Source organism: Pelophylax lessonae, assembly GCF_965119305.1.
Source record: "Pelophylax lessonae genome assembly, chromosome: 1".
In the NCBI taxonomy this organism is placed as follows: Eukaryota; Metazoa; Chordata; class Amphibia; order Anura; family Ranidae; genus Pelophylax; species Pelophylax lessonae.
In genome coordinates this window covers 601,946,785-601,971,188 of record NC_138768.1, presented here as the reverse complement: position 1 = coordinate 601,971,188, position 24,404 = coordinate 601,946,785, and the positions used below count along the sequence as shown (strand labels likewise).

The 24,404-nt window shown below is 43.3% G+C and overlaps 1 protein-coding gene across 1 annotated transcript in view; it reads left to right on the top strand.

Annotated features, from left to right (window-relative positions):
* Positions 1-24,404, top strand: part of CENPE (centromere protein E) — a 328,099-nt gene that overhangs the window by 4,711 nt on the left and 298,984 nt on the right. Inside the window, exons 2-6 of the mRNA XM_082248665.1 lie at positions 6,055-6,140; positions 7,032-7,121; positions 7,249-7,367; positions 8,706-8,825; positions 19,993-20,074. Of these exons, the coding sequence (XP_082104791.1) occupies positions 6,055-6,140; positions 7,032-7,121; positions 7,249-7,367; positions 8,706-8,825; positions 19,993-20,074 (497 nt within the window). The remainder of the gene's footprint in view (positions 1-6,054; positions 6,141-7,031; positions 7,122-7,248; positions 7,368-8,705; positions 8,826-19,992; positions 20,075-24,404) is intronic.

Below are 24,404 nucleotides of genomic sequence, written 5' to 3'. Positions count from 1 at the left end.
GCCAGGTGGGAGTCTCGTCCTTCTGATCGGACGTTCCGGAACGTCCTTCAGAAGGAGAGAGATCACGCCGCCGCGGGCACGCGCAGCGGCGCGATCTCGATGTGCCTGTGTCCCTAGGACACAGAGCAACAAGACTCGGCAGGAGGGCCCTGTGATTGGCCCTCCTGATCACATGATGGCTGTGTCCAATCACAGCCGTCATGTAATGTCAATACAGCTGTTGTAACGGCTTTGATCTCTTCTCCTCCTGACAGATCCGGTCAGTGAGTAGAAGAGGAGAGGATTGATTCTGCAGCCGGGGTGATCAGTGAGTATTTCTAATTACTCACTGATCACAGGGGGGGTCTCTGCTGGTAATCGGATGATTGATTACCAGTGCAGCCCTGGGGGGGAGGGGGTGCCACTAGAGCCACCAGGGATGCCCACCCATGACCACCAGGGATGGCAAACAGGGCTCAGAGAGCCTGCCAGTGTTGCCCCCCCTATCAGTGCTGCCCACCAATGCCATCTATCAGTGCCGCCCACCAGTGCCCATTATTGCCATCTATCAGTGCCGCCCACCAGTGCCCATTAGTGCCCACCAGTGCTATCTATCAGTGCCACATATCAGTGTCTCCTCATCAGTGCCTGTCAGTGCTCATCAGTGCAGGAAAAAACGTATCTATTTACAAAATTTTATAACCTAAACAAAAAAACTTCTTTTTTTTTTTTTTCAAACTTTTCGGTCTTTTTTTTATTTGTGCACCAAAAAAGAAAAAACCTGGCGGTGATCAAATACCACCAAAAGAAAGCTCTATTTGTGGGGGAAAAATGACATAAATTTGGTTTAGGTACAGTGTTGCATGACCGTGCAATTGTCATTCAAAATGCAACAGCGCTAAAAGCTGAAAATTGGTCTGGGAAGGAAGGGGGTTTAAGTGCCCAGTATTGAAGTGGTTAAAGACTAAACCTTTTTCCTACACTTGTTGCTTGCAAGTTAAATCCGTTTATTTTTCCTAGAAAAGTAGTTAGAACCCCCAAACATTTTATATATTTTTTTTTTTTTAGCAGAGACCCTGCAGAATAAAATGGTGATTGTTGTAAATTTTTATGTCACGCTGTATTTGCGCAGCAGTCTTTCAAACGCAATTAATACACTTTAATGAATAAAAAAAATAAAATAAAACAAAACCATAAAGTTATCCCAATTGTTTTTATAATGTAAAAGATGTTACACAGAGAATCGTGAGAGAATCGTGATCTTTATTCCAAGCAAAAAAATCGTGATTCTCATTTTGGCCAGAATCGTGCAGCTCTAATGGGAGGTGAAGGGCTCTATCATGTACATGGCATTTATCAGTGTTAATAAAGTCTTGTATAAGAGGTGAAGGGCTCTCTCTTATACACAGCATTTATCAGTGTTAATAAAGTCTTGTATGCGAGGTGAAGGGCTCTATCATGTACATGGCATTTATCAGTGTTAATAAAGTCTTGTATGGGAGGTGAAGGGCTCTATCATGTACATGGCATTTATCAGTGTTAATAAAGTCTTGTATGGGAGGTGAAGGGCTCTATCATGTACATGGCATTTATCAATGTTAATAAAGTCTTGTATGGGAGGTGAAGGGCTCTATCATGTACATGGCATTTATCAGTGTTAATAAAGTCTTTTATACGAGGTGAAGGGCTCTATCTTATACACAGCATTTATCAAATATTGCCTCCCCGAAGCCAGAGCGCACGGGTATAAGGTATTTGAGTTCTGGCGGGTTCATGCTGATCACCCGTGTATGGGGGCTGTTTGGGATACCTTGAAGGCCTTCTTGCAGGGCTATTTCATATCGGAAATCCAGGCCATTAAAAGGGCAACAGTGGCTCAAGGGGAAGGGGTGGAAAGACTGGTGAAAGACCTTGAAACCAAATTCATTGATGATCCAATAGAATCAAATAGGGAGGGGTGGCTGGCGGCTCAGGAGGCATTATGCCACATAACCACTTCAGCTGCTGAGAGAAAGCGCTTCATTAACAGGTTGGCATTCTACGAGGAAGGGGAGCAGACGGGTCGCCTACTAACTAAGCTTGCTCACCCCACCGGTCTTCCCCGGGTATTAGTGCTTTTAAAGATCGTGACGACAGTTACCACTCAAGATCTGATCATGACTGAACTGGTCAATTATTATTCCACCCTTGCCTCTCTAAACAATCTCACTCAGAGGACCAACTGGTTCGATATGTGGATGCTGTCCCTTTTTGCCATTGCTTTCTTCATTGATCCGAGACATGTTAGATGCACCACTGACGTTGGTGGAGTTGAGGGGGCCGACTTGTCTGTTCCCTAACTCGAAGGCCCCTGGACAGGATGGGTTGCCAATAAAGGTGTACAAGACCTTTTGGGGATGAGATCTTACCTAAATTGGTACAGGTGTTTAATGAAGCCAGGGCCAGTGGTTGCCTTCCTGAGAGTATGACCAGGGCTAATATTATCCTGTTGCCGAAACCTCGGAAAGGATCCGCTGGATCCAGGGTCCTACAGGCCCATTTCGCTTTTACAGAGCGGCATTAGGATACTCGTAAAGGCATTGGCCCTGCGACTGTACAAGGTTATTGCGTCTATCATACATGATGATCAGGGGGGCTTTATGCCACAAAAATCTATATCAATTAACCTACTCAGACTATTCCTAAATTTATCATCTCCAGGGCATAATGTGGGTGACAGAGCATTGCTGTCTCTTGATGCTCATAAGGCCTTTGACAGCATTGAATGGAAGTACTTGTGGTCAGTAATGCGTAAATTTTGGCTTTGGGGTTTATCTCATGGATGCACTTACTTTATTATACTCCAAAGGTGGCCATTAGGGAAGTGGGCAGGATGTTGGCCAGCTTCGATCCCCACTGGATTGCCCCCTGTCACCGCTCTTGTTTGCGCTGGCTATTGAGCCTATGGCTGCGCTCATTAGATCCAATGCGAAGATTTGCTGGTTTAAATATGGACAGGTACAAGAAAAAATGTTATACAGAGATGCTATGCTCATGTTGGGTGATACGAAACTGGTTAAAGAGAGGTTGTAGTATCATACTACAACCTCTCTTTTTAACCAGTTTCAGACCACCCGCCGCCTTTTTACTGCGGCAAGGTGGCACGGACAGGCAATGCGACGTAGGTCTACATCGCTCTCCTGAAGGCCGCTAGGGGGGCGCGCGAAGCCGACGTGGGTGTCAGGCGGCTCCGATTGCCACCTGACAGCCCTGATCTCTCCCCGCTGAGAGGACGGTCGGCAGTTGTAAACACAGCCGACCGTCCTTCTCCCTGCAATGATCACAGAGCTCATGTGATCCTGCTATATAGGATCGCATGTCTCTGTGATCATTTCACAAGTCCAACCCCCATACAGTTAGAATCACTCCCCTAGGGTCACATTTAACCCCTTGATCACCTATACTGTTAACCCCTTCCCTGCCAGTGTCATAATTACAGTAACCGTGCATATTTATAGCACTGATTACTGTAGTAATGTCACTGGTACCCCCAAAAGTGTCAAATGTCAGTTAGGAGTCCCATCTGTCCACCGCAATGTTGCAGTCTGCAAGAATTGCAAATCGCCGCCATTACTAGTAAAAAAAAACATTAAAAATGACCTAAATCTTCCCCGTAATTAGTAGACGCAATAACTTTTGCGCAAACCAATCAAAATACGCTTATTGCGATTTATATTTATTTCCCTATAAAATATGTAGCAGAAAACAAATTGGCCTAAAATGTTAAATTTTGATTTTTTTACAATTTTTTTTTTTTTTTTTTTGAGACTGTCATATAGCAGAATGTGAAAAATATATATTTTTTTAATTGTCGCTCTTCTTTTTTTGTTTATAGCGCAAAAAATAAAAATCGCACAGTGCCGAATTCCAAAATAGGGCCTGGTCATTAAGGGGGCAAATCCTTCTGGTCCAGAAGTGGTTAAGAAACAATGTCGGTAATCTAGGAGTTTGGCACGTACTCGGGTTTGCACATAAACTGGTCAAAGTCCTCCCTGATGCCCCTGGATGGGGGCCTGGAGGTTACATCACAGGTTACAGCTAACATACCCATTTCCTCTCAAATTAAGTATCTCAGTATTCAGGTCACACCTCGACCTTTTGACTATATAACCCTAAATCTGACCCCCCTGTTTGCCAAATTTCGGGATAGCGTTAAAATATCGGCAAAACTTTAAAACTGTTATACATACTTCACAGGTCCCGATGGATATCCCACTGAAAATGTTTTGTATCATTAACACTATATTTAGATCTCTCCTGTGGTTAACCTAAAACCCAAGGGTGAAGTTGGAACAATTTCAGAGACCTTAAAGTTTTGCAAATTCAACAAACTATACCCCACTTATGCCTTAATGCAATAAACTTGGAATAAGGTTAGGCAGTTGCACAGTTAATGGGTTTTACTAGATTTGGTCCCATCTGGAACAATGAGTACTACTCGGAGTTGGGTAGAATGGATGGTGGTGCGAAATGGTCCCCCTATGGGATCACTCACCTACACCATATTTTCACTAATGGTAGGCTGTGCTCCTTCCGGAAAATACAAGAGGGGTATAAACTCCCTGCCTCAATGTTCTTCTTTTACATGCCGCTATACCATGTGGTGAAAACGCAAGGTGTGCCCGATTTGTGGGTACAATCACCCACTTCGATATTCAATTACATGTACGAGGTTGATTTATACAGAGGTTTTATCTCCCAGTGTTACTCAATGCTATTAAACAATTTTCTAAAGGAGCACGCCATGAGTGTGGTATCCAAATAGGAAGGGTATGTAGGTTCTTTGGAGGAGGAACAGTGGGAGGAGGCTCTCCTGGCAGTCATGCAGTGCTCCCTGAATGTGGCACAGCGTCTGTTACAGCTATATTTACTCCTACGGGTGCACTACACCCCAGTGAGGTTATTCCGCATGGGAAGAAGGGAATCCCCTACATGCTCCAGATGTAATGGAGACCGGGGAGACTTGATTCACCTTATGTGGCGCTGCCCAAATCTGCATAGATATTGGAAGGAGGTCACTGCCACCATTGCCAATGTCTTTCAGGACTGGCTGGTCAGTTAGTAGAGGGTAATTACAAATTGATTTTAGAGTTTACCCTTGGGTAATGGGGAGTGGGGTTATGGGCATATTCATGCAAGCGTCTATCTGTTAATGGTTATGATTTATTATGTTTCTGTGGATGTAATATTTTTATGGTTTTAAATCCATGTGTTGTATTTTAACTGAGCTGGAGACTGTACTGCTGGCATAAATTTTCAATTGTTCATTCAATAAAATTTTAATTGAGGAAAAAAAGTATACCTTTTCCCTGAATGGGCAGTGAGTCTTTTAGGTGGATGTAAACCTGATTCGTGAAATTTGACCTAAGCACATATATCTGCAGTGTTTTCTTGTCTCTCTCCAAAGCCCTGTGGCTTTCTCCTGCTCTGTTCTTCTGTTATCAGCATTATAACTTCTGACAAGTTCTCCATCCTCTGAGATAAAACCAGGCTACATTTTTTGTCATTGGGGTTGCTATAAATAGATTAGCAGACAGCTGGTCTTGTTACAGCACAGCTCTTCCTTCCTCTGCCTATGTGGAATGGAGGTGTGTGCCTTTCCTCCAATCAGCTGTCACACAGTGTAAGGCTTCACTACACTCCCAGTGCTGAACAGGAAGAGAAAATCTCTAACACAATGTGCACTTTTTAAAGACTATATAAAGCTGAAGACAGCAGATATTCATGTACAATTTATAGGGAGATTTGTTTCATCTCTGTCTATCTTCTGAGGCTGTTCATTTCACTGGGTATATGTGAGGGTTTAGATCCACTTTAAGGGCCCATACTTTTTAATTTGCGATTTTAAATTTACTAAGTTTGCCCTGGCTAGGTTTCAGTAATTTCAACAACAACGTTTTTGTATCCGTTCTATAAGAAACTTTGTAGCAACAGAGACATGTATAATAAAATAGCCTAGCAACAGAGAACATGATATCGACCGTGTCCTTCAGACAAGCAGACATTGTAAAAATACAATTTCTTTCTAAATTCTAGAGAACAGGGGGATCAAGTGAACTTGCATTGGAAAGCTGAAAACTCTACTGTATCTCAGATCGATGGCACAAGATCTTTTCATTTTGGTAAGTTTTGGGAATGTTTTTCAATTGTTTTGGATAAAATGTTTTTCCTAACTTGATGTAGCTTGGGTCTCAGGTGATCAGATAGGTTTACTGAATATGCATTTATGTTTACTTTTTATACCAGGAGCGTCCAACCTGCGGCCCACAACAGCTATAAATGCGGCCCAACACAAATCTTAAAAATGTAGAATTTATTTTTTCTGTACTGGTGGGCAGTCACGTTGGAACAGGAAGGGGCCATCTCCAAACTGTTCCCACAAAGTTGGGAGCATGAAATTGTCCAAAATGTCTTGGTATGCGGACGCCTTAAGAGTTCCTTTCACTGGAACTAAGGGACCAAGCCCAACCCCTGCAAAACAACCCCACACCATGATTCCCCCTCCATCAAATGATTTGGACCAGTGCACAAAGCATGGCCCTTAAAGACTTGGAGGAACTTGACTGGCCTGCACAGAGTCCTGACCTCAACCCGATAGAACACCTTTGGGATGAATTAGAGAGGAGACTGCGGTCCAGGCCTTCTCATCCAACATCAGTGCCTAACCTCACAAATGCGTTTCTGGAAGAATGGTCAAACATTCCCATAGACACACTCCTAAACCTTGTGGACAGCCTTCCCAGAAGAGTTGAAGCTGTTGTAGCTGCAAAGGGTGGGCCAACTCAATATTGAACCCTATATACTAAGACTGGGATGACATTAAAGTTCATGTGCGTGTAAAGGCAGGCGTCCTAATTCTTTTGACAATATAGTGTAACTCACATGTATTTAGTTGTTAAGGGTGCATATTTACTGTACGTTAGTCAGTATAGCTGACTTTAATGTACAGTAAATATACTAACTTGCAGTGATATAAAAATGAAAGCATTCTGTAATTTTTTTTTTTTTTGTAGATCGTGTCTTTAATTCATTTGAAACAACAGCTCAAGTTTATCAAGAAGTAGCAGTTCCAATTATCCAGTCAGCTCTACAGGGATACAATGGTAATTCTTTTGTGCGGGGTTTCTCTCCTTTTTTTTTTTTTCCCCTTATGGAATACCTAAAAGTCCAACTTTGCAGTTGATTTTGTGAATGCTCAGGTCCTGTATACTTATGTTTATTCTATCGCAGGCACCATATTTGCTTATGGGCAGACCTCTTCAGGCAAAACCTACACAATGATGGGGACTCCTGATTGTCTGGGAATTATACCTCAAGCAGTTAAGGAGGTCTTTAGAATCATTAAAGAGGTATGTATGTGGCAAAAGATTTGTAAATGGGATTTATTCAAACAAACTTGTTATGAATCCTTTGCATAGCCATCCCATATCGCATTTCTCACACTCTTACTAATTGTGTCATAAAAGAAAAGATTGAAATGTTTAGACAAAATGCTGGAATTAATATAATTTCTTCATAACCCCAATACTATTTCCGGCATGAGTGGTTATTTATTTACCATCTATCTTTTATTGTCCTGGGTTAGTATTTTTTTTTTTTTTTTTTTTACCACCTGCATACTACATACGTGCAACCGAAAAGCATGGGCTTTAACGCCCATATGCCACATATACGACCATGTCTACTGAGATTTCTGTGTGGAGAGGGCACTCACTTTGTTAGTCTCTAGTTATGAGCAGGAGAAAGTGGGACAAGCTCCCAATCATGTGACCACCGTGACAGCCAGTCGTGAGGGTCAAGTTATTGGGAGGTTCGTCCCAGCCCCCCCCCCAATAAACCTGGCATTTATCTGTAATATACTGTAGTAATGGTAATCTATTCCTGCCTCTTATGTTGGCTTTCTGTTACTATCCATGATGTTAACGGGTCGGTTTTGACCCGTGTCTTAAATCAGCCATAAAATACCCTCTGAACAATTATTTATCATCCAATTTGTTTCTTACCTCTTGGTTACCTTGTTAGGCTTCTTTATCCTTGAAAAGATTGGTTTTAATATTTTTGGTGTGACCCCTTAGACCTTTCTTTTGATAGCATACCTCTCATTTTCAAATTAAAAAAAATGGGTAAAATAAAGTCAGCAACTCTGAAATGTATTGGGTCCTATGTTTCTTCACTTTATTTAGAGAAGCAGACAAGCAGGCAAAGAGATAGGCCCCTCCCTAACTACAGCTCACGGGGTTGATAGGTGATTGGCTGTCAGTGTTACTAAGCAGAGAGAGTGTTTATGATTTCAGTTTTGGCACTTATTAGTGTCCTAAAATCCTATATTATAACTGGGTCAGAATTGACCCTAACACCATAAACGTCTTAATTTTCACCACAGTATTTTATAATTTAGTGAAAAGGATTATTTTTCTATTACATTGTTTAAATAGAGGTTCCTGACAAAGTAAAAAAATCTTGATGCAATAAACAAATTTATGTGATACTTATAGACATTCAAAACCTGAAAACGGGTCAGTTTTGACCCTAACACAAGAGGAGGGTTAACCTAATCTGGTGTTACAGATGACTAGAATGTGATTAATTTACAATGTACGCAAATTTTATTTTGGTAATATGAACACCCTATGAGGAAAAAAACTTTGCACAATATATTCTCGTTTGTTTTGCATCTACCCTTTTAGATACCAAGCAGGGAATTCTTACTACGCGTGTCGTATATGGAAATCTATAATGAAACTGTCACAGATCTTCTGTGTGATAGTAGAAAAAAGAAGCCTTTGGAAATCCGTGAAGATTTTAATGTAAGCTACTGTAAAAGCTTGTTTATCTTTATTCACTCCTATGTCCAGGCATGCTCCCCGGCTCATTATTTTATTTATTTTATTTTTGTTACATGTTCCCATATCAAGAAATTTCTTCTTTTTTTTTTTTTTTTTTTTATTTTGGGACATTATCGCCAAGCTTGTAAAATTCCGGCAGGGACAGGTGCTGGATGTTCAGTTCCTACTTTCAAATGCACGCCTCCAGAAATAATTTACTTGGCAGCCCTTTTCCAAACATACAGTGTGCAGTCATGCTTTTTGGACTTAAGTCAGTAACATTGCTTTGCTTGTAAAGAAACCAATGTATGCATGTGAGGAGGGATGGGGAGGCAGATGGAGTTCTGTAGTCTGGCAGGCAAAGCTGACACTTACCTCAAAAGACCAAAAAATGGGGAATTGCACTCACGGATATAAAAAAAAATACGAACTATGCCTTTTTATTATACAAAATTTGCAAAACCAAGAACAATCTCCTTTTGTATATTTAAAATTGCAGATCTGTCATTAAAATATAGCACACTACTGCAGGATAATAAAAAGGGTAAAGTGTGTATGTATATATGTAGTTAGTGAAGGGAAAAAAGTATTTGATCCTCTGCTGATTTTGAACCTTTGCCAACTGACAAAGAAATGATTAGTCTATAGATTTAATGGTAGGTTTATTTTAACAGTGAGAGAGAATAGCAACAAAAAAATCCAGAAAAACCTATTTCAAAAAAGTTATAAATTGGTTTGCATTTTAATGAGTGAAAAATGTATTTTACCCCTTCGCAAAACTTGACTTAGTACTTGGTGGCAAAATCCCTGTTGGCAATCAGAGGTCGGACGTTTCTTGCAGTTGGCTACCAGGTTTGCACACATCTCAAAAGGGATTTTATCCCGCTCCTCTTTGCAGATCCTTTCCAATTAATTTAGGTTTTTGAGGCTGAAATTTGGTAACTCAAACCTTCAGCTCCCTCCATATACAAACCCGATTCCAAAAAAGTTGGGACACTTTACAAATTGTGAATAAAAACAGAATGCAATGATGTGGAAGTTTCAAATTTTAATATTTTATTCAGAATACAACATAGATGACATATCAAATGTTTAAACTGAGAAAATGTATAATTTTAAGGGAAAAATAAATTTGATTTTTAAATTTTATGGCAGCAACACATCTCAAAAAAGTTGGGACAAGGCCATGTTTACCACTGTGTGGCATCCCCTCTTCATTTTATAACAGTCTGCAAACGTCTGGGGACTGAGGAGACAAGTTACCCAAGTTTAGGAATAGGAATGTTGTCCCATTCTTGTCTAATACAGGTTTTTAATTGCTCAACTGTCTTAGGTCTTCTTTGTTGCATCTTCCTCTTTATGATGCGCCAAATTTTTCTATGGGTGAAAGATCTGGACTGCAGGCTGGCCATTTCAGTACCCGGATCCTTCTTCTACGTAGGCATGATGTTGTAATTGATGCAGAATGTGGTCTGGCATTGTCATGTTGGAAAATGCAAGGTCTTCCCTGCAGAGATGCAGGCTTCTGAACTGAGCGCTGATGACAACTTGGGTTGTCCTTGTCCTCTTTAGTCCGGATGACATGGCGTCCCAGTTTTCCAAAAAGAACTTAAAATTTTGATTCGTCTGATCACAGAACAGTTTTCCACTTTGCCACAGTCCATTTTAATTGAGCCTTGGCCCAGAAAAAACGCCTGCGCTTCTGGATCATGTTTAGATTTGGCTCCTTTTTTGGCCTATCGAGTTTTAGACGGCAACGGCGAATGGCACGGTGGATTGTGTTCACCAACAATGTTTTCTGGAAGTATTCCTGAGCCCATGTTGTGATTTCCATTACAGTAGCATTCCTGTATGTGATGCAGTGCTGTCTAAGGGCCCGAAGATCACGGGCATCAAGTATGGATTTCCGGCCTTGACCCTTACGCACAGAGATTGTTCCACATTCTCTGAATCTTTGGATGATATTATGCACTGTAGATGATAACTTCAAACTCTTTGCAATTTTTCTCTGAGAAACCCCTTTCTGATATTGCTCCACTATTTTTTGCTGCAGCATTGGGGGAATTGGTGATCCTCTGCACATCTTGACTTCTGGGGGACACTGCCACTCTGAGAGGCTCTTTTTATACTTAATCATGTTGCCAATTGACCTAATAAGTTGCAAATTGGTCCTCCAGCTGTTCCTTATATGTACATTTAACTTTTCCGGTCTCTTATTGCTACCTGTCCCAACTTTTTTGGAATGTGTAGCTCTTATGAAATCCAAAATGAGCCAATATTTGGCATAATATTTCAAAATCTCACTTTCAACATTTTGATATGTTATCTTTATTATTATATTGTGAATAAAATATAGGTTTATGAGATTTGTAAATTAGTCCATTCCTTTTTTACTCACTGTTTGTACAGTGTCCCAACTTTTTTGGAATTGGGTTTGTATTTTGTATTGGATTAAGGTCTGGAGACTGGCTAGGCCAATCCAGGACCTTAATGTGCTTCTTCTTAAACTGCTCCTTTGTTGCCTTGGCCATGTGTTTTGGGTCATCGTCATGCTGGAATACCCATCAACGACCTATTTTCAATGCCCTGGCTTAGGGAAGGAGGTTTTCACCCAAGCTTTGACAGTACCTGGCCCCGTTCATCGTCTCTTTGAAGAGGTGAAGTTGTCCTGTCCCCTTATTAAAAAAAAAAAAACTCTCCCAAAGCATTAGGTTTCTAACTTCATCTTTGACGGTGGGATGGTGTTCTTGGGGTCATGGACAGCATTCCTCTTTCAAACAAGGCGAGTTAAGTTTATGCCAAAGAGCTTGATTTTGATCTCCTCTGACCACAACACTTTCACCCAGTTCTCCTCTGAATCATTCAAATGTTCATTAGCAACCTTCAGATGGGCCTGTACATGTGCTTTCTTCAGCAGGGGGACCCTGCGGGCACTGAAGGATTTCAGTCCTTCACAGCGTAGTGTGTTACAAATTGTTTTCCTGGTGACTATGGTCCCAGCTGCCTTGAGATCATTGACAAGATTTTCCTGTGTAGTTCTGGGCTGATTCCTCACCATTATCATGATCATTGAAACTTCACAAGGTGAGGTTTTGCATCGAGCCCCAGACTGAGGGAGATTGACAGTTATTTTGTGTTTCTTCCATTTGTGAATAATCGCACCTGTTGTCACCCTCTCACCAAGCTGCTTGGTGATGGTCTTGTAGCCCATTCTGGCCTTTAGTAGGTCTACAATCTTCTCCCTGACATTCTTGGACAGCTGTTTGGTCTTGGCCATGGTGGAGAAATTGGAATCTGTTTTTTTTCTGTGACAGTTTTTTTTTTTTATATACAATTGTATACACTCCTTTTAAGAGAGTGCTCCTAATCTCAACTCGTTGCCTGTATAGAAGACACCTGGGAGCCATAAATCTTGCTGATTTGATAGGGAACCAAATACTTTCACTTACTAAAATGCAAATCAATTTGTAATTTTTTTTAATTGTTTTTTTTTTTTTTTCTTTGGATTTTTTAGTTATTCTGTCTCTCACTGTTAAAATAAACCTACCATTAAAATTATAGAGTACAGTAATGCATTTTTTTTTTGTCAGTGGGAAAACGTACAAAATAAGCAGAGGATCAGTGAGGGGAAAAAAGTGTATGTATGTATGTATGTATGTATGTATGTATGTATGTATGTATGTGTGTGTGTGTGTGTGTGTGTGTGTGTGTGTGTATGTATATATATATATATATATATATATATATATATATATATATATATATATATATATATATATATATATATATATATATATATATATATATATATATATATATATATATATATATATATATATATATATATATATATATATATAAAATTTTTTTTTTTTTGGAAGTTTATTAGTGCAATATCCTGTTTTTTTTAATCTTTTAAGGAAATTGATTCTACAGTTGAAGTGGGGTGCTGTACATATATATAAGAAGACCATAAAAATACCCTTTTGTCTTTTTCGTTCACTGACAGACGCAGCTTCAATTCTTCAGACCATTGGAATTATGCTCTCGCTCTCTAGGAGTAGAACTAGGCGGAAACCTTTTTTGGTTATGCCCTTGGGGCAGTCCCAGAGGGTATACCATCACTTCCTGCTGTAGGACTCCAGTTTTTTCTGCCTAGTCAGGAGTAAGGACCTGGCTCTCTGCTGGGATCTGTGGTCTTGGCATTTTTTCCTATTTGAATGGAATTTTTTTTTTACTTTTTCATTTATTATCTTTGTTCCTGTGTGAACTACAATCAACTGTTCCTGTGTGAACTACAATATACTGTTCTTGTGTGAACTACAGTCAACAGCCAGACTGGTTGACACACTGAATGTTCTAGATCCTTACAGTCTTCCCAGTCTGGTCTGCGAGTGCGACCCAACTATTAGTTCCGCACTAGGTTTGCCGCGGCATAGCTCCACTGGACAGGGGGCTGACCAGCGAGTGAAACGCCTTGCGAGGTCACATAGCCCTGGTCATGACAATAGTCGCGACCAAAGTCGCAGTGTACCTCAAGCTGCAGCACCCCCACGGATGCCAGTCTGTCCGGATGGGGAATTGTTTTGGGAGTGTGTTTGTCCCAAGGTGTCTGGACTCGGGAAGAATCCAGGTTGCTGATCCACATCCTGGAAATTCAGGCGATCAGACTTTGTCTCAATGGACGGATCGTCTGCAAGGACGCCCTGTGCGGATACCATCAGACAATGCTACTTCCACAAGTCGCGTGTCGGAGTCAGCTGCGTTGTCCTACCATACTCCTTACCTGGTGATTCATAGGGACACAGTGGTGTTGCGACCCTGTCAGGCGTTCCTTCCTAAGGTTGTCTCGGGGTTTCATTTAAATTAAGACCTTGTGATACTGTCCCAATGTCCTAAGCCTACACATCCTAAGGAAATTGCTTTGCATTCTTTAGATGTGGTTAGGGCGATTCAGGTGTACCTGGCAGTGACTGAACCGATTAGGAAATCCAATTCTTTGTTTGTTCTTACCGATGGACCTCGTAAGGGACAGGCTGCATTTGCTGTGACCATTTCCAGGTGGATCAGGCAGACTATGGTGCGGACCTACTCCATTAAGGGTCAGGTTCCTCCCCTGTTAAAGTGCATTCTATGAGTGCGTTTAGTGCCACTTGGGCCTTCCGTCATCAGGCGTCAGTGGTTCAGGTGTGCAAGGCGGCTACGTAGTCGTCCGTACACACATTCAAAGTTTTATAAGGTGTATGTATTTGCATCTTCGGATGCGTCATTTGGCCGCAAAGTTTTGCAGGCTGCGGTTGTGGAGGCTTCCGCTTCCTGAGGGTGAACATTTTTTCTGGTGCCATTTGTTCTTAGTTGAGCTCCTGTTGTTACCTGGTTGGCTATGTTTAGTCTTGTTGGGAATTCTGCGTTTGCTGTGTTTTTCCCTCCCCTCTCACGTTGCACTGCTTTGAGACATGCCAATGGTCTTAAGACTTGAAGCTGTGTCTGTACGTAAACGAAAAAGAAAACTGAATTTTCGTCTTACCATAAAATCCTTTTCTCTGAGGTTCACTGATACACAGCACCCGCCCCTCTTTTGGGGTTGAGCTATTTGTTCTTCTGACACTGCTTGTTACAAACTGGGGTCCTACAGCAGGAAGTGATGGCATACCCTCTGGGACTACCCCAGGCACGTAACCAAAAAAGGTTTCCGCCTAGTCCTACTCCTAAAGAGCAAGAGCATAAGCCCAATGATCTGAAGACTTGAAACTGTGTCTGTCAGTAAACGAAAGAGAAAAGGATTTTATGGTAAGACACAAAAATCCAGATTTTTCCTTTTATTTATTTTTATCTCTGAGAGCTACAGTCAACTGCTGGACTGGGCGACGGACATGATATTTTAGATCCTTAGGGTCGCGCCAGGTCGGCCTCACCTGCGAGTTAAACGTCTCGCAAGGACGCATACGACCTGGTTGTGGCCTGAGTCGCAGCGTTTCTCCTGGCCAATAGCACCCCCATTAATTTTCCCTCCTCTCTCCCTTGCGGCATTTGGGGTGGACGTTGATCCTTCCCTGAGGCGGTAGGACCCCCAGGTTCCCCACCTCCCCAGCCCCTCTACGGTCACTGTGGGTCTTCATACACCCACCCACCCCCTCCCTGGAGGTTGTGAGCTGGCTTTTGCCATGTGCTCTGAAGGGGGGCTTCCTTTGGGGTTGCTGCTGACCGGTTCCCCCGGGCGCACACCGGGGGTTACAATAGTGTCCTTTGCCACCCTGGGAATTAGTGACCTGGGCAAGGGGGTCCTATGGCCTCCTGGCTGTTGTGTTGGGCTGAGGGAGCAGGTGGGTTCACATCCGCGGGTCTGCGCCGCACGCGGCCGGGCCTGGCTGGAAACATAGGCCACGGCTTTGCGGCCTACCTGCCAGATGTTTTGTGAGAGGCCCCAGTGAGGGTGGCTGAAGCCACCACCCTTCGTTTTGTCATATGCTCCTCGGTAGTGGCGTCCCTATATCAGGGGGATCTTCTCGCTTCTATCGTTCTCAAGGATGCTTGCCTTCATATTCCGATATACGCCGGTCATAAGAGTTTCCTCTGTTTTGCCATTGGCAAGGAGCATTATCAGTTTATGGCATTAGCCCTTGGCCTCACTTTGGTTTTTCGGGCCTTGACGACAGTGTTGGCCCAGATGCTGGCCTTGTTGTGTCAGCAGGGCATCGCGGTACTGGGGTACCTGGATGATCATCTTCTTCGAACAGTGTCCCCAACAATTCCGATGGACTACGGGGTAATTATTTTGCGAACTCTGAAGGAGTCCGGTGGGATTCTGATTTTCAGAGGTCTGTTCTGGTTCCGCCCACCAAGTTGGACTGTCTGGGCCTATCTCTGGTCTCAACCTCAGCCAGTTTCTTGCCTCTGGACTAACTTCAGATATTGCAGGATGCAATTCTACTGCTGCTGTTCAGCAGGCGGTCGTCTTTCTGGACCTACATGCGTGAGCCTGATGGTTTCTACCTTTTTGGATCTTTGGACAATCGTCTTAGGCGGATCCAATCAGCCAATGCCTCAGCTGTGGCTTATGTCAATTACCAAAGGGGCACAATAAATGTCCTGGCCGCTCGGGAAGTAGCCGGCATTCTAAGGTGGGCAGGACATTTGTTCCAGCCCCCTCTGCTGTACCCTCTCCAGGAGGGGAAAAGTGGCAGATTACCTCAGTCAACAGGCGTTTGACCAGGGGGAATGGTCACTTAATCCAAAGGTGTTCTTTGGTTGTGTCTCCGGTGGAGTATTCCCGAGGTGGGCCTGTTGGCCTCTCGTCTTAACTGTAAGGTACAGAGGTATGGTCTCAGGGATCCTCTAGCCGACACCACAGATGCAGTAGTGGCTCCCTGGAGTCAGTATTCTCTGATTACGCCTTCTCCCATCTCAAGCTTCGGCAAAGCCTCCTGGGCAGGATCATTGCAGAAGGGATCCCGGTCATTCTAGTGGCTCAAGACTAGCCTCGCCAGTCTTGGTACTGTGATCTGGTATGGTTGTATGGTTGGTCACCACTGCTTCTTGGAGACTTCCTCTCGGAGAAGATCTATTGGCCCAAGGGCCAATCTTCCATCCTGCTTTTACAGTCGCTGGCTTTAACGGCTTGGCTGTTCGAAAGCCAGGTGCTGAAGGATAGGGGGCTGTCTGAATCTGTGATTCCCACTCTGTTAAAGGCTAGAAAATCTACCTTAAGGAAGATTTACCATCACGCCTGGAAGATTTACATTGCGTGGTGTGCGTCTCTTGGAGGTCATCTCTGTTCCCTTTCGGTGGCTCGGATTATGCCATTCTTCCAACGAGGTGTTGATCAGCGCCTGGCCATGGGTACTTTCAAGGGCCAGGTTTTTCGGCCTTGGCGGTCTTCTTTTACCATCCTTTTGGCTACGCATTCTTTGGTTCGCACTTTTTTATTTAGGGGGTTCGCTACTTAGCTCCCCCAGTACTGTCTCCGTTGCCTCCGTGGGATCTCCAATTTGGTGCTGTCGGTTCTCCAGTAACCGCCTTTCAAAGATGTTCACAAGCTTCCTCTGCTTACATTGTCCCAGAAGGTAGCCTTCTTGGTGGCTATTACTTCTGCATGCAGGTTGTCGCAGCTGGCGGCGTTGTCTTGTCGCTCACTGAGATAAAGTGGTGCTTCACCCTTGTCAGTCTTTTTTCTTCCTAAGGTTGTTTCTGGTTTCAATCTGAATGAAGACGTTGTGTTGCCTTCCCTGTGTCCTAAACCTAAACATCCTAGGGAGATTGCCTTGCACTCTCTGGATGTGGGTCGGGCGCTCAGTGTGTACCTGCGGCAACCGAGTCGTTTGGGAAATCAGCCTTTCTGTTTGTCCTAACGGATGAACCTCGCGAAGGATTGGTCACGTCTGCCCCGACCATTTCTAGATGGACAAGACAGACGGTGGTGCAGGCCTATTCCATCAAGAGTCAGGTTTCCCTTTTACTTCTTTCTACGCGGGCCCTTAGTGCCTCTTGGGCTTTCCGCCATAAGGCATCAGTGATACAGGTTTGCAAATGCGGTCACCTGGTCGTCTGTGCACACTTTCACAATTTTATAAAGTGGATGTACTGGCAACTGCGGATGCTGCTTTTGGCTGCAAGGTTTTGCAGGGCGATGTTTGAGAGGACCTGGCCCTCTTTGAGGGTGTATTGTTTTCAGATGAGCTCCAGTTGTTCCTGGTTGAGCTCCATGTTACCTGGTTGACTAAATTTAGCCTTTTTGGTTCTGTTTCCGCCCCCCTCCCCCACCCCTTATGTTTAACACTGCTTTGGGATATCCCAATAGTAAAGAAGATTCTGGAGCGGTGTCCGTCAATGAACAAAAGAGAAAATTGGATTTTTGTCTTACCGTAAAATCCTTTTTTTCTGAATGTTCATTGACGGACACAGCGCCCATCCCTCTATTGAGTTGGGTCAGTTTTCCTTCTGATTTTACGGTAAGACAAAAATCTAATTTTTTAATGTGTGCGTATGTATGTGTGTGATATAGATACAGTGCCTTGCGAACTATTCGGCCCCCTTGAACTTTGCGACCTTTTGCCACATTTCAGGCTTCAAACATAAAGATATAAAACTGTAATTTTTTGTGAAGAATCAACAAGTGGGACACAATCATGAAGTGGAATGAAATTTATTGGATATTTCAAACTTTGTTAACAAATCAAAAAACTGAAAAATTGGGCGTGCAAATTTATTCAGCCCCTTTACTTTCAGTGCAGCAAACTCTCACCAGAAGTTCAGTGAGGATCTCTGAATGATCCAATGTTGACCTAAATGACTAATGATGATAAATAGAATCCACCTGTGGGTAAAAGGAGGAGAGCATATTTAAAAGAAGAAAAACTACCACAAGAGGACACAGTTTTAAATTAGAGGGGCAAAGGTTTAAAAGTAATATGAGGAAGTATTACTTTACTGAGAGAGTAGTGGATGCATGGAATAACCTTCCTGCAGAAGTGGTAGCTGCAAATACAGTGAAGGAGTTTAAGCATGCATGGGATAGGCATAAGGCTATCCTTCATATAAGATAGGGCCAGGGACTATTCATAGGATTCAGATATATTGGGCAGACTAGATGGGCCAAATGGTTCTTATCTGCCGACACATTCCATGTTTTTATGTAATCAAGTCTCCGTATAAATGCACCTGCACTGTGATAGTCTCAGAGGTCCGTTTAAAGCGCAGAGAGCATCATGAAGAACAAGGAACACACCAGGCAGGTCCGAGATACTGTTGTGGAGAAGTTTAAAGCCGGATTTGGATACAAAAAGATTTCCCAAGCTTTAAACATCCCAAGGAGCACTGTGCAAGCGATAATATTGAAATGGAAGGAGTTATCAGACCACTGCAAATCTACGAAGACCTGGCCGTCCCTCTAAACTTTCAGCTCATACAAGGAGAAGACTGATCAGAGATGCAGCCAAGAGGCCCATGATCACTCTGGATGAACTGCAGAGATCTACAGCTGAAGTGGGAGACTCTGTCCATAGGACAGCAATCAGTCTTATACTGCACAAATCTGGCCTTTATGGAAGAGTGGCAAGAAGAAAGCCATTTCTTAAAGATATCCATAAAAAGTGTCGTTTAAAGTTTACCACAAGCCACCTGGGAGACACACCAAACATGTGGAAGAAGGTGCTCTGGTCAGATGAAACCAAAATCTTTTTTGGCAACAATGCAAAACATTATGTTTGGCGTAAAAGCAACACAGGTCATCACCCTGAACACACCATCCCCACTGTCAAACATGGTGGTAGCAGCATCATGGTTTGGGCCTGCTTTTCTTCAGCAGGGACAGGGAAGATGGTTAAAATTGATGGGAAGATGGATGGAGCCAAATACAGGACCATTCTGGAAGAAAACCTGATTTGTCTTCCAACAAGACAATGATCCAAAACGAAATCTACAATGGAATGGTTCACAAATACCCTATCCAGGTTTTAGAATAGCCGCCAAAGTCCAGACCTGACCTGAATCCAATCAAGAATCCGTGGAAAGCTGAAAACTGATGTTCACAAACGCTCTCCTCCATCCAACCTCACTGAGCTCGAGCTGTTTTGCAAGGAGGAATGGGCAAAAATTTCACTCTCTCGATGTGCAAAACTGATAGAGACATACCCCAAGCGACTTACAGCTGTAATCGCAGCAAAAGGTGGCGCTACAAAGTATTAACTTAAGGGGGCTGAATAATTTTGCACTCCCAATTTTTCAGTTTTTTATTTGTTGAAGTTTGAAATATCCAATAAATTTCATTCCACTTCATGATTGTGTCCCACTTGTTGTTGCTTCTTCACAAAAAATTAGTTTTATATCTTTATGTTTGAAGCCTGAAATGTAGCAAAAGGTCAAAGTTCAAGGGGGCCGAATACTTTCGCAAAGCTGTGTGTGTGTGTGTGTGTGTGTGTGTGTGTATAGCCTACATGTTCAAACTAGAACTTTGGGGGTTAGTTTTTGTGAAGGTCTACTGTCTTCTGAAGCAAAGTGTGTTTGAATGGGTAACCTTTCTTTTGCATTTTTTTTTTTTTTTAGGAGTTTTAAAAATATATGTATAAAAAAATATTAATGTGATAAACAATGAGAAGCAGAAAACTGGCCTAATAAGTGTGTTTTTGTTTTGTTTTTTTTTTTCTATTTAAAGCGTAATGTGTATGTTGCTGACCTGAATGAAGAGGTTGTAACGTGTCCTGAACATGTCCTGCAATGGATCAAAAAGGGTGAAAGTAAGAAACGAGTTTCTATGAATTTCAGTACAGCAGTTTCACGCACTTGGTACCCAGCAATTGTTATTGAATAATTCCTGGGCTGTTTCAGGTGCTTACTGTAGACTACTGCTTTTCACTTAAAATGACTCTATAGCCAAAACCATTCTATTAGTTTTGGAACGAGTAGGGCAAGGATAGAACCCCTGTCAGATTTGTATTGTTGTTTTTTTTTTTTTTTTTTTTTTTTTTTTTTTTGTGTTTACGCTGATTCACCCTCCCTATTCTTCCTGATAAAAAATGATTAATACTAAAATCAGAATCCTAAGTTGTCCTGTGGGTTACAGGAGATGAGAGGAAATTTTACGAGGAAACTTGTTGCAGTGGCAATTGTCTAGGAGGTTTTCCCTCATTTTGGAGATATTTCTGTTCCATTTCAGGACAAGAAGTGATTGGAAATCTTGCCAACAGTACACAGACTAAAACTAACCTCTCCCTAGGCTTTCCAAAACTAAAGGCTCTTGAAGTTCTAATACTTGGCTATTTATGTGGGAAAGCCATGGCCACTTGAGCTTCATTCACTGGATGCTAAAGCGGATCTTGACTTAAAGACAAAAAAGTACAATTTATCCCCTCCTCCTCTCCCACAAATTGTGGTATGTGTTTGTTTTTTTTTTTTCTCTTTGGGAGCAGATGTCTTTCTCTGACAGGTACACCCTCCTTCAATTCTGGGTAAGAATGATGACTGCTTATACACCCCAAGCCAGCTACAGTATTTGTAGCTGCTGCCTTTTTTTTTTTTTTTTTTTTTTTTAAACCTAGTAAAGTTCCTCTCTTAGGCTTTGTTCACACCTTGCAGGTGTAATGGAGCGCTTGTGCTTTTTTGTATTTTTTTCGCATCCTGTTCATTTTTTTGGGTTGTCCTATGAGCAAGAGACGTGTTTGACCTATTTTAAAAATGGCTCTGCACCAAAACACGTGGTACTGCAGCTCATGTGCATTTGGAAGATGTGTGGCGGTTCCATTAAGAATTTAATGAAACATCTACAATAAGTCTACATACAGGTGTGAGCAAAGCATAACTTCGTGTTGTGGTATGCACTTTTAGCACAGCACCAATCAGTATAACTTGTTGCACTGTTACAAATTTGTTTAAACTTTTATTTTTGCTTCTTTTTGTTTCATTCCTGTTTTTGTACAATATCCTCATGTATAAAAATGTAATTTCTCATCTGTCCATTGAGGGACACTGCTCTAGAATCTTCTTGGCCATTGGGTTATGCTGCTCCCTAGAGGAGTAGGATGCTAGGCAGGACAAAAACGTTACCACGCCTATGTGGCAGTCCCAGGGGGGGTATACTCCCACTTCCTGCTATAGGCATTCGGTTTTTTCTGCCTAGTCAGGAGTAAGGACCTAGTTCCTTGCTGGGATCTCTGGTCCTAGCATTTTTTTCCTGTTTTAAATGGAATTTTTTTCCTCATCTTTTTCTGTTCCTGTGAGAACTACAATCAACTTCTGGACTGGATATCCTAGATCCTTATGGTCTCCGCGTCCAGCCAGCAAGAGCGCGCAGGCCTCAGCTCCACGCTAGCTCGGCCGCAACATAGCCTCACGGGACGGGGGCTGGCCGGCGAGTTAAACCTCTTGCAAGGACGCATATGACTTGGTCATAGCCTAAGTCGCAGCGTGCCTCTGGCCCGTAGCACCCCCATTCTGATGGTGCTGTGGTCTGCCCGGAGTGGTGCCCACCTGGTTCCATGGTGTAGTAAGTAGGGTCCCCCCCCCTCCCCCGGCCGTCCTTTTTGGGGTGGACGTGGGCCGCTCCCAGGGACGTTCAGACCCCCGGGTTCTCCTCTCTCCCACATAGCGTCTCCCCCCCCCCCAAATCTCAGGGACCCCCCCCCCAAATCTGGTGGCTTTGCTCTCTGGCTCTTCGACAGGGAAAATCTCTCCTGCCCCTGTACTAGACAGTGTCACCACGGATGTCAGCCTTTCCGGGTAGGGAGATGTTTTGGGCACGGATTGTGCTCAGGAGGTTTGGAGTTCAGACTACCGATCAACATTGGACATTTCGTCTTCAGGGGTGTCTGGTATAGATTCAATTGGACAATGCCACAGCCGTGGCATACGAAATTCACCAAGGGGGCACAAAAAGTGTCCTTGTGGCTTGAGAAATAGCCGGCATTCTAAGGTGGGCAGAACGTTTTGTTCCAGCCCCCTCTGCTGTGCATATTCCAGGGGTGAAATTGTCAGGTGGATTACCTCAGTTGACAGGCCTTGGACCAAGGGGAGTGGAATGGTCTCTTCATCCGGAGGTGTTTCATCAGCTGTGTTTCCGGTGGGAAACTCCCGAGGGGGACCTGTTGGCCTCTAGTTTCAACCGGAATGTGCAGAGGTTCGTGGCGAGGTCTCGGGATCCTTAGGCTGATGCCATGGACGCACTGGTGGCCAGTACCGTCTGATATACGCCTTTCCCCCTCTCAAACTTCTGCTGAGACTTCTGCGGAAGACAGATGCAGAAGGAATTCTGGTCATCCTTTTGGCCCCAGACTGGCCTCGCCAGTCTTGGTACGGGCATCTGGTACGGCTGGTCGCCAATGTCCCTTGGCAACTCCCTCTCAGAGAAGACCTTTTAGCCTAAGGGCCGATCTTCCATCCTGCTTTACAGTATCTGGCTTTAATGGCTTGGCTGTTGAAAGCCTGGTGCTGAAGGATAGGGGGTTGTCTGACTCTGTAATTCCTACGCTGTTGAAGGCTAGAATATCTACCTCCTAGAAAGATTTACCATTGCGTCTGGAATTCATACATTGCATGGTGTGAGTCTCGGGGTTTCTCCCCATTCCTTTTTCAATGGCTCGAATTTCGGCGTTCCTCCAAAGAGGTGTGGAACAGCGCCTTGCCTTGGGTACAACAATGGCAAGGTTTCAGCCCTGGTGATTTTTCTTTCAATGTCCTTTGGCTACGCATTCCTTGGTTCGCACTTTTGTTCAGAGGGTTTGCCACTTGGCTCCACCTGTGCGGTTTCCGTTGCCTATGTGAGACCTTAATTTGGTACCGTCGGTTCTTCAGAAACCGCCTTTTGAAAATATTTGCGAGATCCCTCTGCTTACATTGTCCCAGAAGGTAGCCTTCTTGGTGGCGATTTACTTTTGCACGGGTTCACGAGCTGGCAGCTTTGTCTTGCCGTTCACCTTATTTGGTGGTTCAAAAGAAATTAAGTGGTGCTTCGTTCTTGTCAATTGTTCCTTTCATAAGGTTACCTCTGGTTTCCAGCTGAATGAAGACATTGAGTTGCCTTCCCTGTGTCCTAAACCTAAGCATCTCAAGGATATTGCCTTGCATTCTCTGGATGTGGTTCAGGCGATCAGGGTGTACCTGGCGGCAACCGAGTCATTTAGGAAATCAAGCTTATTTTTTGATCTTATGGTTGGACCACGCAAGGGGTTGGCCACGTCTGCATTCTACGCGGGCTCTTGGTGTCTCCTGGGCCTTCCGCTATCAGGCGTCAGTGGTGCAGGTTTGCAAAGGCGGCCACCCGGACATCTGTGCACACTTTCACAAAATTTACAAAGTAGATGTGTTGGCATCTGCGGATACTGCTTATGGCCACAAGGTTTTGCGGGGCCGTTTGAGAGGACTTGATCCTCTTAGAGGGTGTATTGTTTTCAGGTGAGCTGTAGTTCTTAGTTGCGATCCGTGTTACCTGGTTGGCTAGGTTTAGCCTTTGAGAATTTTTTTTCTGCTGTGTGTTTTTCCCACCCCTCATGTTGACACTGCTTTGGGACATTCCAATGGTAAAGAAGATTCTGGAGCTGTGTCTGTCAATGAATAAAAGAGAAAATTTGGATTTTTGGTTTACAGTAAAATCCTTTTCTCTGTTCATTGACTGACACAGCACCCACCCCTCAGTTTTGAGTTATTTTTTGTTCTGACACTGCTTGCAACAAAACTAAATACCCTTTAGCAGGAAGTGGGAGTATAACCCCTGGGACTGCCCCACAGGCGAAGTAAAGTTTTTCTCTATCGCCCATTTGACAGACACAGCCTCATCTTCATGAGCTGTGTGGGTTATGCTGCCACCTGCAGGTGTAGTCTAGGCATTACGTTAGTACAAAGTTTTTACATATACACACCCACGGGGCTGTCCCTCCAGACATAACCCTCACAGACACAGCCCAGCACATCAGTTTGTTTCTGCCTAGAGAAGGAGTAGGACCTAGATTTCCTGCTGGGACTCCGGTCTCAATTTTTTGTATTCTTTTCAGAATATTTTCTTTTACTTCTCTTTACTCGCTAGCTAGTGTTCAGGAAAGAATTTCCTGGTGATCTACAAGCAAGGATGCCGGCTGG